At 43.7% G+C, this 13,253-nt stretch overlaps 1 protein-coding gene across 6 annotated transcripts in view; it reads right to left on the bottom strand.

Annotated features, from left to right (window-relative positions):
• SALL3 (spalt like transcription factor 3) overlaps positions 1–11,060 on the bottom strand; it is a 35,392-nt gene extending 24,332 nt beyond the window's left edge. For 2 of the 6 annotated variants that reach the window (XM_085571533.1, XM_021553360.4), the window contains exon 1: positions 10,724–11,018. In XM_085571533.1, coding sequence (XP_085427659.1) covers positions 10,724–10,802 — 79 coding nt within the window. In that variant the 5' untranslated portion in view covers positions 10,803–11,018. Of the gene's footprint in view, positions 1–10,723 lie in introns of all 6 variants that reach the window. The other 4 variants (XM_085571535.1, XM_021553361.4, XM_021553359.4 and 1 more) reach the window with 3 other exon arrangements.
• Between the last annotated feature and the right edge of the window lie 2,193 nt (positions 11,061–13,253).

Here is a 13,253-nt window from a genome sequence, read left to right as displayed (position 1 = left end):
TCTTGGATATTCAGTGCTCAGCTCTGCTCTCAATGAAACAAATGGTTAGTTTTGTGCTGTCTCAGGGGACCAGGCTCCCGCCTGTACTAAGTGGGGACCTACAGCTCTATTTTGCATTTCTCCTTTCCTAAACTCCCCTACCTTATAAATAGTGAGAATACTTTTCCAATGACCTATCCAAGTTCATTCACCTCATCACCCATCTGCCTTGCAATAGTTATGGATTCCTTCAGAAAAACATTTCAAATAATGCCAAAGAGCTGCTAGGAGTTTTCTTCCTTCCAGTTCAACCTCAAACTGGACATACTACGAATCTCATCACAGCGCTCTCCATTTAGGATAAATTATTCTGGCTTAAAAACAAACAAACAAACAAACACATTTCTCTCAAAGCTTCACTTCCTTGGACAAGCAGGCGAGCAGCATGAAAGTAAATGCTGCTTTGCCACAGGTGAAGGCACTTTGCTGTACAGCATGCTGAGGATACAAAGATGCTTCACACAATGACAGCCTGTGGTCTCAATCCAGCAAGTCCTACTCAAAGGAGTAGCCTTTACTCACACCTGAAACAGTGCTGAATTTTATAGGATTGAAAGATGCAAACAAGCACTTCCAAGGGTGAAACAAGAAAGACTAAAAATAACAGCTGATAAATATTTTGCAATATATACCTGTACTGGACAAATGGACATTGCCTCCATATTTCACAAATGCCATTTCTAACATCCCTTTCAGTAGTGCTTACTGATATGAAAGCACTAAGGCACTGTATTTGTTGTTGCTTTTGAAGTGTAAGTCCTCACTGAATTCAACAGGGAGTGAAGCTTAAAAGCATTCTACATGAAAGGCTGTTTTTGATTCCTTGTTAAAACTCATTCACTTTATGAATGACAGAAATCTATACCAAAATTTAATCACTAATTCAGAATATGAAAAATGTTAAATGCTAAAATATTAAGATACAAATTAATTTTGTTTATTTTTAATCGCTGGATATATCTATTGCAGGAAAACATAGAATTTTTCCACATTTATTTATGCTTTACACTTGTTTTCATTTCCCCATGTATTACAAAGTGATTGAATTTGTTAGGTAGTAAAGAACCTAATCTCTTTTCTTTAAATTTTCCTGAAGAAGAAAAATAATTTTGTTTATTACAGTGAAGATGTGATACAGTAAAGATTTTCAACGACTTTGGTGGAATTAAATGAGCACTTGCTTAATATTACAGACATGAGTTGAATTTTGCAGTTCTTAGTTTCACAAAAGGTGTTGAATGGGAGTTTTGTCAAGCAGTCAGGATCTCAGCCACTAATAACCTCTCCATTATTTTCTTTTTCTCATTAGTGGTCTAACAGCTAACAGACTAATCTGAAGCTGCTACGGGATGCAAAATGAATTACAGCACATCAAGCTCCCCCTGTGAAAACAGGTGAAAAATTTCAGGCAGCATCCCTCAGATGGTACCCAAGGCAAGCTCCTGAACAGGTACCAGCTCACGGATCCGCCGTGGCTCCAGCAGAACTAGCACTTTGCACCACCAAGGTCTGGCCCTAAAATTAGCCCACAGAAATTCAAAGAAAGGCATTTTGAGAAAGGCACTTTGGGGTGGTGATACCTGAAGCTGTTCAGGTGGTCTGGTGACTCAGTGAGGGGTGTACAAGGGGTTGATGCCAGGAGGCTTTGCTCTGTGCCCTTAACTAAGTGTACTCGCCAAACACTTTTCGGGCAGGAGCAAGGAGGATGGTGTTGGCCTGCTTCCTCAGTGCCCAAGGAGAAGGGAGATGGCTCAAATGGTGCTGTGGGTCTTTTAGTCACCTTTGGAAAATGTGCAGAGTTGAGAAAAAAGTAGTTACTTCTGATTACACACACAGAGGATTTGTATACCAGGCTTCAGTAGTTCTAAATTTTTATTGCTGGCATAGATCTTTCTCCTCTGTGCGAGAGGAGAGCTTCTTACATGATGTGAAGGGAAAATATAACAAATGGGTGCTTCAAAATTGTTGCTATCTGCTTTTGTGAAACAGACTGAAATTAAGCATCACATGCTAGTCAGGTTAAGTCTTAAAATGTATGCTGCTTGCTAAATACTGCCTTACTTAGGACTAACAGCTTCCAGTCTGGAGAAAGCCCCAACCAAATACTGTGTTTAATTTTTCCTCCAGAATCTTTTAATTTTGTCCCATCTTAAATCAGTTCTAGTTCCACACAAGTAAATTAACTGAACAGAGCCTTTTCAATTATATTAAATAAGGACTATAACAACAAAATTATCGCTGGTTATTCAGTATTTTGTTTTTCTGTTACTCTATGTCATGGAATCCTCAAATTATGTGTGATTTACTTGGGTAAAATCAAGTAAGAGAATCAACATTTCCTTAGGCTTGTACATATTTTAAATTGCTGATACCTTCCTGAAGCATTCAAACAAAACAGACTTATAAAGGAATCCAGCAAATGTGGGAGTAAAATATTTTCTGAAGCTTCTTTTTAGACTATAAACAATGAATTGCTATTTTTTTCTACATTCAGAACTCTATAATAGAGAGTTAATTAATATGTTGTAAATGTAGTAATTTCTTTCAGGAAGATAAAATACACTGAGAAGCAGTGTAGAAACTGTGGAGAAGTTTCAGAAAAAATGCATATGTTAGCATCAGCTGAAAGTAAAATGTCTGCTAACTATAAAGACAGATGTAGAAAAAGCTCTCACATGCAAATCCAGTAATCATTTCCAAGTGCAACTCACAGCATTTTGTATATTTAAACAAGCATTATTATAAACAAAATTCTGAGCCTAGTGCACAGGTACAGGACAATTATTTACTATTCCTATCATCAGAATACTTATTTTTCCCCAAGTACAGATTAAATAAAGTAACAACATATACTAAAAAAAAAAAACCAACCAAACAAAAAAACCCACAAAAACCCATACATTTGTTTAAAAAATATATTAATTTGGAAACAGTAGCCTTGTGGCAACATACTGATCCTGGAGAAGAACAGTACTACGTTTTCCTTAGCTCTGTCATCTCTTACAGTTGACGGAGCTGTTAAAGAAAGTTTTCTTAAATTGTTAGAACACGTTTATTTTTTTGCAAATTAATTCTTTTTAACTCTTTATGATAGCTTTGAATCCCATAAAGAAAGATGAATTATCACATACTGAGCCCAAGCTGTGAAACAGGAGGAGACAAATAGAGACCCCTACTGTGTTTAACAATGTAGAAGAAATTCCAGACTAAAAAGAAAAAATTTCTGTCCTTTTTCTCAGCCCACAAAAGCTGTTAGTATGGATTTGAACAGTGGAGGGCACTCTTGCTATGCAAAACCCGGTGCTGACCTGGCACACTCGGTTTGATCTATTCAGTAGCCTGAACCTCAGAATTTGTTGAGTAACAGCCACCTGTGGCACAGGCACTGACTGTACTCTGGTTAAAACATTTGCAGTTTCTAATCTGTGCAGCGAAGCACTTCACTATATCAAACACTGGCGCCTTTCTCTGTGGACGAAGATGTGGAACAGATGCAAGCTTCATAAATTGTTTGCAATATCTGTGCAAGATTCATATTAAATAAGACCTGTGCTATGTTTTTCAAAGTCATATAAACAGCTACTCGGTTGGCTGTTATGGCACAGGTACAATAATTTCAGGTTGGCCAGAATTCGTGTACAAATAACGTGGGTGTCTGTAGGAACTAAGTTTATTTGGAATGCATCAAGTTTTATTAGTAATCCTAAAAAAAACACCAATAAAATTGAGGTAAATGCTTCTAACACAGCTGATAAGAAAAAAAATTGAAAACCAAACCAAATAAACTAGATGAGAGAGGGAGATCCTGCATCTGATTCATAGGGATTCTGCATCACTTTCCTTGGAAAGTGCATAATTAACTACATCTTAAACTACACAACTCTTAGCACCCTGCATGAATTAATGAATTAGTCAATAATTTTTTGAAAAAGCACGGAAAGGAGGACAAATTTGGTTTTGGAGGCTTGCAAGACAAAGAGCCGATGTGAGGACCGAATCCTGCATCTCCTAAGTATCTCAAAACTGAACTTATGAGTTCTGGGCTCCTTTGAGTAAAATTATTCACAACCAGGAGTACTTGAAAGAGCAAACCTGGTGCAGTTCAGTGCCAGTTGTGCAGCTTAGTCATTTTGGTCTTTCACCATTCCATGCACTGCAGTGTTGCCCAGGATAGCAAAGCCATAACAATCTAGACAAATCCTTTAGCTTTCATAATTTCCAGCTTCAAGGATAGTAGTGCATCAACAAATTCATAAATGAAAGCTATCAAATGGCACCAGGAGAAGGGGTCTCCTGAAATGTTAAATGATGACTTGACTTTAATTTTCTGGAACAAAAATACGGCAGCACCTGCAGGGTTAATTAAGCAGCTCAAGATGATGGGCTTCACAAAAGAAAACCTTTTTCCTACTTTAAGGACTGTAAACATTTGTGCTGAACTAGATGGGCATTTGATAAGCCGTACAGCATGTAGCAAACTCCGAGGGATCTCTAGTTAACACTCAAATTCAGTGTTAACACTTAACAGAACAGTGGTAAACCATGCTGCCAAGGTCAACTGCACAGATGTACTAATTGTATTATGAGCTTGACATCTAGTGGCCACCCCTGGCAGGGCAAAGCAGGCAAAGGTTAAATCAGCAAGCCTTGTCAAAGCACTTCTAACTACCCACCCTCAGGGAGAGGAGACCTGGGGAAGCTTTCTGGCGCTCCGCGATCCCACCTTCGGGCCGGCATTCCCCGGCGGAGCTGCCGCGGCCGCCCGCGGTGGGACCCAGCGCGCAGCGCCCGGCGCGGCCCCGCGGCGGCCGCAGGGGCTCGGCAGCCTGCCCGAGCCGAGCCCGTGCCTCCCTCCCTGCCTCCCAGGTTTGGGAATATCTTCCGTGATTCTTTTGCAACCAGTGATAGATTTCAGGTTTTTGGGAGGAGGGAGTGGTGAAGCTGGCGGTGCGGGGGAGGAACACACCACATGCGCCAGTATTGGAAAGTGGCAATAAGGATTTCAGAAGGGCTTTTTGTAAAGATTTAGCTTACACTATAATAATAAATATTGTTCAAGTGTGTTCACTTTTTTTGCACCCTAAATATAGCAAGGAAATTATAAAGTCCCCTCTCTCAAATTTTTATCTTTTCACTTTTTTTGCTCAAAAGAAACAGATTTTTCAAACGTGTTGTGTTATGGTTTTCTATCACCATTACAAACATCTCTCTTTCTGGCTTTCACGGTTTTGAAGGATATTTCCTTGATAAGAAGAAGCATTCTCTAGTTCTAACAGCACTAGAACTGAACCAGCTCCTAAAAGTACATCTTGGCCTAAATTCTCTTTTTTGAATTAATGGAGAACCTTCCCTACATTTAGTGGGAAATTTTAAGAGTGCAAAGGAAACGGAATTGACATTGATATATAAAATTCAATATGAATGTACTGCTAAAACTAGATTTACTAGTGCTTCCACTGGAAAAAAATATAGACAATTACTCTCATTTTACAAACGCAATATAATAAAATAAATTATTTTTATATGCTTTATTGCAGAAATTGTATCAGTACTTAACTATTTTAATGTCATACCTGACCTAGTTTATTATCAGCAAAAGTGATTGACTCCTACCCTGGCTGCTGGATAGTCAACAGATATGCTTGTCTATGTTGGGCAGACAACAAATCAAATGAAGGAGAGATATCAGGAAAATCTTCCCAGAACTCAGTATATTTTTCAGATGGCACTAATACTCTTTATTAATTAGTTTATTTTTACATTTTTTCTAATGCCATGTATTTTTTAAATTGTAGCTTTTCCTCTATTTTAGGCAAGGAAAAGTAATTTTCAACAGCTAAATGTATGCATATTAATAGCTTAATTACACAGAATTTAAACAAACACCTTTCAAAATTTCCTCCCTCTCACTCTGAAAAAAATGCCTTAGTGTCTGCTCTAGGAGATGGTAAGACTTCAAGACCAGCATCACCAGATAAAATCTGACCGAGTTTTGTCTATTTCCATTGTTATACATACATCAGCAAATTGGCCACTTGCTGTAGTTTCCTTATTATTCCAAATATCTTTTTATGGCAAACACAATTCATTGCAGAGTATTTTTAAAATTACACAAACACAGATATTGCATAGTTTGAATGTGAAGTCTCTACTGTAATGGCAAAAGTATTTATATAAAGTTTCAATTACCATTTCTAAACAAAGGGACAATTTATAGCCATACTAATTTGGCCTTTATTTTTCAAAACAAAAAGCCTTCTCTTACACTTGCCTCAGAACAAACATTTGTAAAAATCACATAAAATTTGTGTGTGCTGACAGCTGCTAGTGACTTCTCAAGTCTGAAATGCAACAGTGTCTAAGCAATAGAGAATAACCTCAATTTCATATGAAGGAATGTCCCCTCAAAATTTGTTTTAACTCTCCCTATATGCAGATGGAATGACCACACTTGCATGAGGCTGGCTGCTACATACTGAACTGTGTCTTTGCTGTAGCTGAGCCTGTGTGTCTGTGTACATACTCCAGAAGAATACTAAGTGCTATCACCAAACTGCCTAAACTGCACAGTCCATTCCCACTTTACCAAGATGAAACAGATCAATTAGTTTAGACTATATTGTATGTATTGAAGAGTGGGAGAAAAAAGAGGTCCAATATTTTGAAAAATTACTGAAAAAGGCACATTAGATAACTCTTTTTACACAGTTCACTACAAAGTATACATTCCACCTCAGACTAAACGATAATACATCTTCACCAGAAACTTCACATTAAGAAGTCCAAAGCACCATTTGTCAACACTCTTACCAGAAACTCACTTGCACACTCTAAAAATCACTTTTCAGCACAAAAAAAACCCCCAAACCAAACACCAAAAAACCCCCAAAAAAAAAACAAAACCAAAAAAAACCCACAAAAAAAGCCCCACAAACAAACAAAATACTTTCTATAATCCCTACATTAAAAATACAAATGCTATGTCTATGGTTTAATTTTAAAATTAAATAGAGTTGAAGAATGTTTATTGTTTCGACAATTATGATTAATTTGTAATCTGTTGAATTAGGCAAGTGTATTAGAAATGTAATTCCAGCTATTACAATGTGTTACATTTACTGAGAAACTGAGATTATTGTATTCTACAGGCAGTCATCTGAGTCCTGCTGCTGCTGTTTTTAAATGATTTCCAGCAGATTTTCTCATTTAGCAAACTCAAATTGTGGGGTTTTAATACATATTTTTGTTCACTCTTCAACACTGCAATTATTCAAGAAATATATTATCATCAGCTACTTGTTAAAATTTTTTTTCAAAATTATTTTAAAATATATTTTTAGCATTTCAATTTTGATTAACAATTTCAAATTATTTCGAGTGTATATCTGTACTTGATGACATACTAATTATCTTCAGATTGCCAACAGTTTCTCACCACCATGATAATGTCCTGTTTGAGTGAAGTTTGAATGCTGTAGCCCAAGCTGGCTATAAAATTATTTGTTTAGATTCTAAAACTTTTGTGATAACATTAGCATGAAAGTTCTACTGTGACCAGTCAACTTAAAACCCGGCCTAATGTTTGTCCTCCATCCTGCACCCCAAACTTCCATGTTTCTCTCTGTTGCTATGAATGTCCCTTCACTGTGGGGATTATATTTATGGGACATTAATTTGTAAATGCTTCATTTTATAAAATCTATTTAGAGGTGATATGAAACATGATTTCATTAAATTAATACTAAGCTTCATTTGCTTAGTCTTGCATTTACTCCTTTGGAGACAAGGAGCAAAATGAACTGAAAGGCTACACATATGAAATAATACTGCTTAAACAGTTTACTTTCTTAAAATGACAAATATTCTTGTGCTGTGTGAACTATTTTTGGCCTGTTGCAAAATATACTCAGGAACTGTAGCAATATCTTGATCACAGCTGTGAACAGAAACGAAGAGCACTGACTTGACAAGAAGTGTTTTAATTCATGAGATTTGGAACTCTCATTATATCTGGCCTATAAAATTGCTTTCAAGTATGGTAATCGTTAGGCTTCCTAATGTAATGTGTAAATGATTTACATTACACTAATGTGCACTAGATAGCCCTCTGCTCCTGTAGCCTGTTTCCACCTTGTTCACATTTCTCAAATGAAAGTGCAAACCCAACTTTAGCTTGTTAATTCTTAGCCATCAAGGGTTTCACTCTATTAATTAAAATATGTTTTAATAGAAGGAAACATAGTACATTTTGATAACAGCCTTCTAAGGCTGAAAAGTATTTTTACATTGTTGCATTTTAGGGCTGCTGTGAAAGCCGATTTTGTGCTATTCAGGAACCACAATAATAACGCTTTAAAATTCCTCACTGGGATGCAATGTAGTCCTTTTGATGGAAAGACTGTCTTTCTCATTCGGCAGAAATAAATCCATTCATTTGATCATGTAGTCATTGAGGGCAATACAAAACAAACCAAGTGTGAGAAATTCTATGTGATGAAGTAAACAAAACAAAACCCCCCCAAAAAGGGGGAAAAAAAAAACCATTTCCATGACAAAAAGATTCTTTGTCCTTAATCTACCCACCATATGCAAGCGTTTCTTTTTAGCATATCTCTTGTTCTAATCTCGGGTGACATGGCTACATAGATAAGATTCACAAAACAAAACAAAAACCTAGTTTAACAATTTTTTTCAATTTATTAACTCACCAGGAGTGTCATAATGAAGTAGTGGGGTTTTATTTTCCTTTATTGAAATGGATTCAGAGCATATAAAAGTTTATAATGCTAATGATAAATTCTTAGACCTAGAGCCCAACCCAACAGAGATGGGCTCAACAAATCTTGCTTTCATAATAAAATACTAATTCTCATCTGCTTGTCTATATTAATTTCTTTTACACGACCACAGCTTCTGAAGGGAAAAAAAAAATTGAAAATGCACTGCTTTTCTCCTCCACTGTGACAGAAGGAAGCATTTCTCTGTGTGCCTGTTATTGTCAACACCCAAGTGGATTTTCCTGGAGCAGTGGCAGGAACCCCCTTAGCAACTTTGGACAGTGTGGGACTTGCTCCTTGCCTCCCCAAACACCCTGAGAAGGAGTGGGAGGCTTAACAATTTGCCAGTCTGACAGATGTTTTAACCTTATGAAGTGGATTCATGCTGCCTTAAGCTTCAGGGCTGTAAAGTTCAGATACAATAGTAAAAATCCTCCTCAAGCTTCAACGTTACTGCCTTTCTCTCCCCACAGATGCAACTTAAGAGTAATTATAGTTTTAAAGCAGGAGAAGGACTTTTTTGTTTTCCTTTTCAAAGGGGAAGAGAGAGGAGATAAAGGGGCCTACACAGAAAGCAGAAAACATTTGGGATCCCACTTGGTTATACAAGAAACTAAGAAATCAGCGGGCTCTATGCAAAGAGGAAAAGAAAAAACTTTCAAGTGGAAGCTCTCATCTTAGTCCAGGACAAGAGAGCATGGGCTGTGGTGTGCCTTTGCATGCTGCAGTGCCAGGGACTACTGAGGAAATTAAAAAATAAAAAAATAAAAATAAAAAAATAAAAAAAAAGGAAAAAGGAAGAAGAAAACCGTGCAGCCCTATTCCTGAAAACAAAATTACAGCAAAGTGGAAATAAAGCAGGATTACAGTCCTATAGTCCAAATCTCTCCAGCTTTGGACACTTGTTCACTAGCAGCCTGGCAGACCAGATGCATAGAAGCAAGTGTGCGTGTGCCTGCGTGTGGGGAGGAAGCGAGGAATGGCGGATGGGCGAGAAAATAACCCTCTCCCACTGCTTACAGCCGGCGCGACAGGGGCTGGTGGCGGTGGTGGCACTCCGTGTCACCTACCACTGATAATAATTACAGTCGCAGCAGAGTCGGGAGGGGAAGGGCGGAAGGCAACGCAGGGGGGAAGGCTAAAAGCTGCTGTTGAATCCTCTCGAAAATAATGAAACCAACTCCTGTGGCCCCGCGCACCCGAGCGGCCCCGGCCGCTCCTACCAGGGTCCCCCCCGGTCCCTCAGGGCGAACGGGGGGAGCGGCCGGGCAGCCCTCGCAGCCTGGACGGGCGACCCGGGGCCACGGGGGCATCCCCAGGCAGCGGCCGCCGTGGGGCTGCCCCGGGGCCCGGCAGCCACGGCCCGCGGGACTTCCCTCGGCCCCGGGCAGGGCATCCCGGCCCCGGCCGGCCCAACTTTCCTGCCGCCAGCGGGGCGAGCGGAACATGGCTTCTGTCCGCCCCGAGCCTCCGCCAGGAGGGAGCAGGAGCGGGAGAAAAGAGGATACCCAATAACACAGAGAGAAGGAGCGCAGCGGAGAGGAGGAGGAGGGGAGGCAGGCGCTGCTCCGGGGCGCCCGTTCCTGCAGCTGCTCCAGCCCGGGTGAGTGGGGAGGGAGGGCCGAGCCCCGCCGCCGAGCCCAGCCACGATCAAAGCGCTGGGAAGGCCGGGAGGTTGCTGCTGGGAGGGCTGGTTAAGGCAGAGGGTGGGCTGCAGAAACTTGGCTAAACTGCGAACTTCTTAGTTCCGCTGCCTCTTCCCCCGGCTGCTCTAATTCCCATCCTCCCGCTGCAGAGTAATTGCGCTCCTATGTTCACCATCACCATAAATTCACCTATCTCCATCCGAAACACACTCACAAAAAGAGAGAGAGAGAGAAGCAGAAAGAGGCGACGGGAGCCCTTACCGTGCTCAGAAACTACCTCTGCTTGCAGCTCTTCGTCCGATTTGAGATGCTGGGGTTTCGCTTGCTTTCGACGAGACATGCTGCTAACTGAGCCGTCTTGACTCTGATTTTTGCAGAGGCATCAGCGACGTGGAGGTGGCAAGGAGGGGGGAAGGAACTGGGAACGAAGGAAGGGGGCTTGGGGACTGCAAACAACTGTTCACAAATAAAAGTCGAGTTGCAAAACAAACCAAACAAACAACAGAAAAGGCAACCAACACCCCGGGAAAAAAAAAAAAAAAAAAAAGGCAAGGCTAACCAGCCAGCCAAACTGGGAGTGAGTGAGTGAGTGCGCGGGTGAGCGGGTGAGCGAGCGGGGGATGAACGGAGCGGGGTGTGCGCGGGGCGGCGGGGTGTGCGCGGGGCGGCGGGCTGGGGCGGCTGCGCGCAGCGCGCATGGGGCTCAGTAATTATGATTGTGAATAATGCATGGCGATTAATGGTGCTGGGGGCGAGCGCGGATTGGCGCGGCTCCAGCGGACTCAGGCTGCATATGTAAATGAAGGACGGGGCTCCGCAATTAGCCGCTTCGCTCCGCCAAATGATGCGTCTCCCCGGCACCGGCAGCGCCGCCTGCGAGAGGCACCGACCGCGTCGGTGGCCGCGGCAGCGGCAGCAGAGGCGGCAGCAGAGAAGCACACACGCACCACGCAGGAGGGAATCTGTTTTGCACACACTTTACACAACATATGTGCAAGGTTCACTTGTTGGGAAAGGTCACGATCTTCGCTTTTCTGTCTGTCGTGCTTTCTTTCCCCCCGTCTCTCAGTTTCTTTTGCTCTGCTTTCTGCTCTCTGCTTTTTTACCCCCCCTTTTCTTTCTTCACATCACTCTGCGTCCTCTGCTCTCGGTCTCGCTTTCCCCAGAAGTTGAGCTGCAAAGCATCTGATTTCTGTGTGTGAGTAATTTCTTCCCAGGAAGAAAAGAAACTTTTGTGCATGCCTTTTCCTTTTCGCTGTGCTTTCTTTTTCGGCGTTGTGATGCTCTTTCGCCTTGATCTTCACATGCTTCTCTTCAGTTCTTCCTCCATCCTGTCTCCTTTCCCGTCGCTCTTTCTGTGTCCCCTTCACGGCTGACTTTTGTTCTCTCCGCTCTCGAAAGCGCACGCACGCACACGCAGAAGACCTTGGGCAGTTTTGTCTTTCACCTCTCCTTCCTTCTTCTTTGTCTTGCAGCTTCTTTCTCCAAGCAGAGACTCCCCGTTGGTGGTGGTGGTCACTTCCTGTTGTCCATTGGTAGGAAGTTTTTTTCTTTCTCCCTCTCTCTCTCAGGTTGTAATGACTTTTTGTGACACTCCTCACCCTTCCGCCCACCCACCCCCTCGGCTCAGCCGTGTGTCCTATTAGCTAATGACAGCGGGCTCGCGTGTGCGCCGATGAGCAAGCCCTTGGTCTCCAGCAAATAGTATGGATCGTCTCCCAGTTTTGGGGGGTGGGGGTGGCTGTTGTTGTCGCCGGGTGATCCCCCCTCCCCTGCCTTGCCTCGTTCTCAGCGGCGCCGCCAGCTGCTCCCTGCGCGGAGGCTCCACCGGTCGCTTGCCTCCGCTCCGTGCCAAGGAGCGCTCAGCGCACCGCGGACGTTCTTGATTTCGGGCAGATAAACTTTCAAGTTTGGGAGCGGAGAGGGTCACACGGCAGCTCCTCCTACTCTCCTCCTCCTCCTCCGCCTCCCGTGCTGCGCTGCCGGGGCTGCCGCCGGGGCTGCCCCCAGCCCCGCAGCAGGATCCGCTCCCCGCCGCCGCCGAGCCTCCCTCTCCGTACGCACTTTCCCAACAGCGGCTTTTCTCCCAGGCCCCCCCTTTTTTGTAAAAGTGAGGGGGGGTGGATGGGGAGAGACTTCCCTCTCCCCCCACCCCCCGCTTTCCACTCTTATCGCATTTCAAGTTGCCGGGGAGCCGGGCCGAGCCTCCTCCGCCCCGTCCCGCCGACTCGCGTCCCTCCCGCCCCGTCCGTCCCCCAGGGAGGCGGGCGGCCCCTCCACCGCGCAGCAGCTCCGTCTCCCCGGCCGCTGCCACAAGTTGCCGCTTCCCGTGGCCGTCCCTGCCCGCCTCCCCCTGGGCCGGGGCGGGCGCGGAGTGCAGCCAGCCCGCTCCCATGGCAGCCAGCCGCCGCTAGGATGTACCCCACCGTCGCCGATTGCCGAGGCGCCGCACCGCGCAGGGGCCCGCAGCGTGCGCACTGTCCTGTCGGGCAGCTCCGCGCCGCGCTGTGCATGTGTGCTTTCGGGGCGGGGAGGAGTCTTTCAGCGGCTCCTGCGGTCCCCTCCACCGTTTTGTTGTCCTTTTTTTCTTTCTTTTTTATTTTATTTTTCTTTTTTTTTTCTTTTTCTTTTTTCTTTTTTCTTCTAATATTCGCAGTCCGGCCCCGCCGACCCCCGCCCCGTGCCGCGCTCGGCGGAGTGGCCCGGCGCCGGCCCTCGCAGGGGCGCGGAGGCGCAGCCCACCTTGCCGGCCGCGGGAGGGAGGCGGTCAGCTCCGCGCATGGGGCCGGGG

Source organism: Lonchura striata, chromosome 2, assembly GCF_050655825.1.
Source record: "Lonchura striata isolate lonStrDom1 chromosome 2, ASM5065582v1, whole genome shotgun sequence".
NCBI classification, from domain to species: Eukaryota; Metazoa; Chordata; class Aves; order Passeriformes; family Estrildidae; genus Lonchura; species Lonchura striata.
This window is presented reverse-complemented; position numbering and strand designations above follow the sequence as displayed.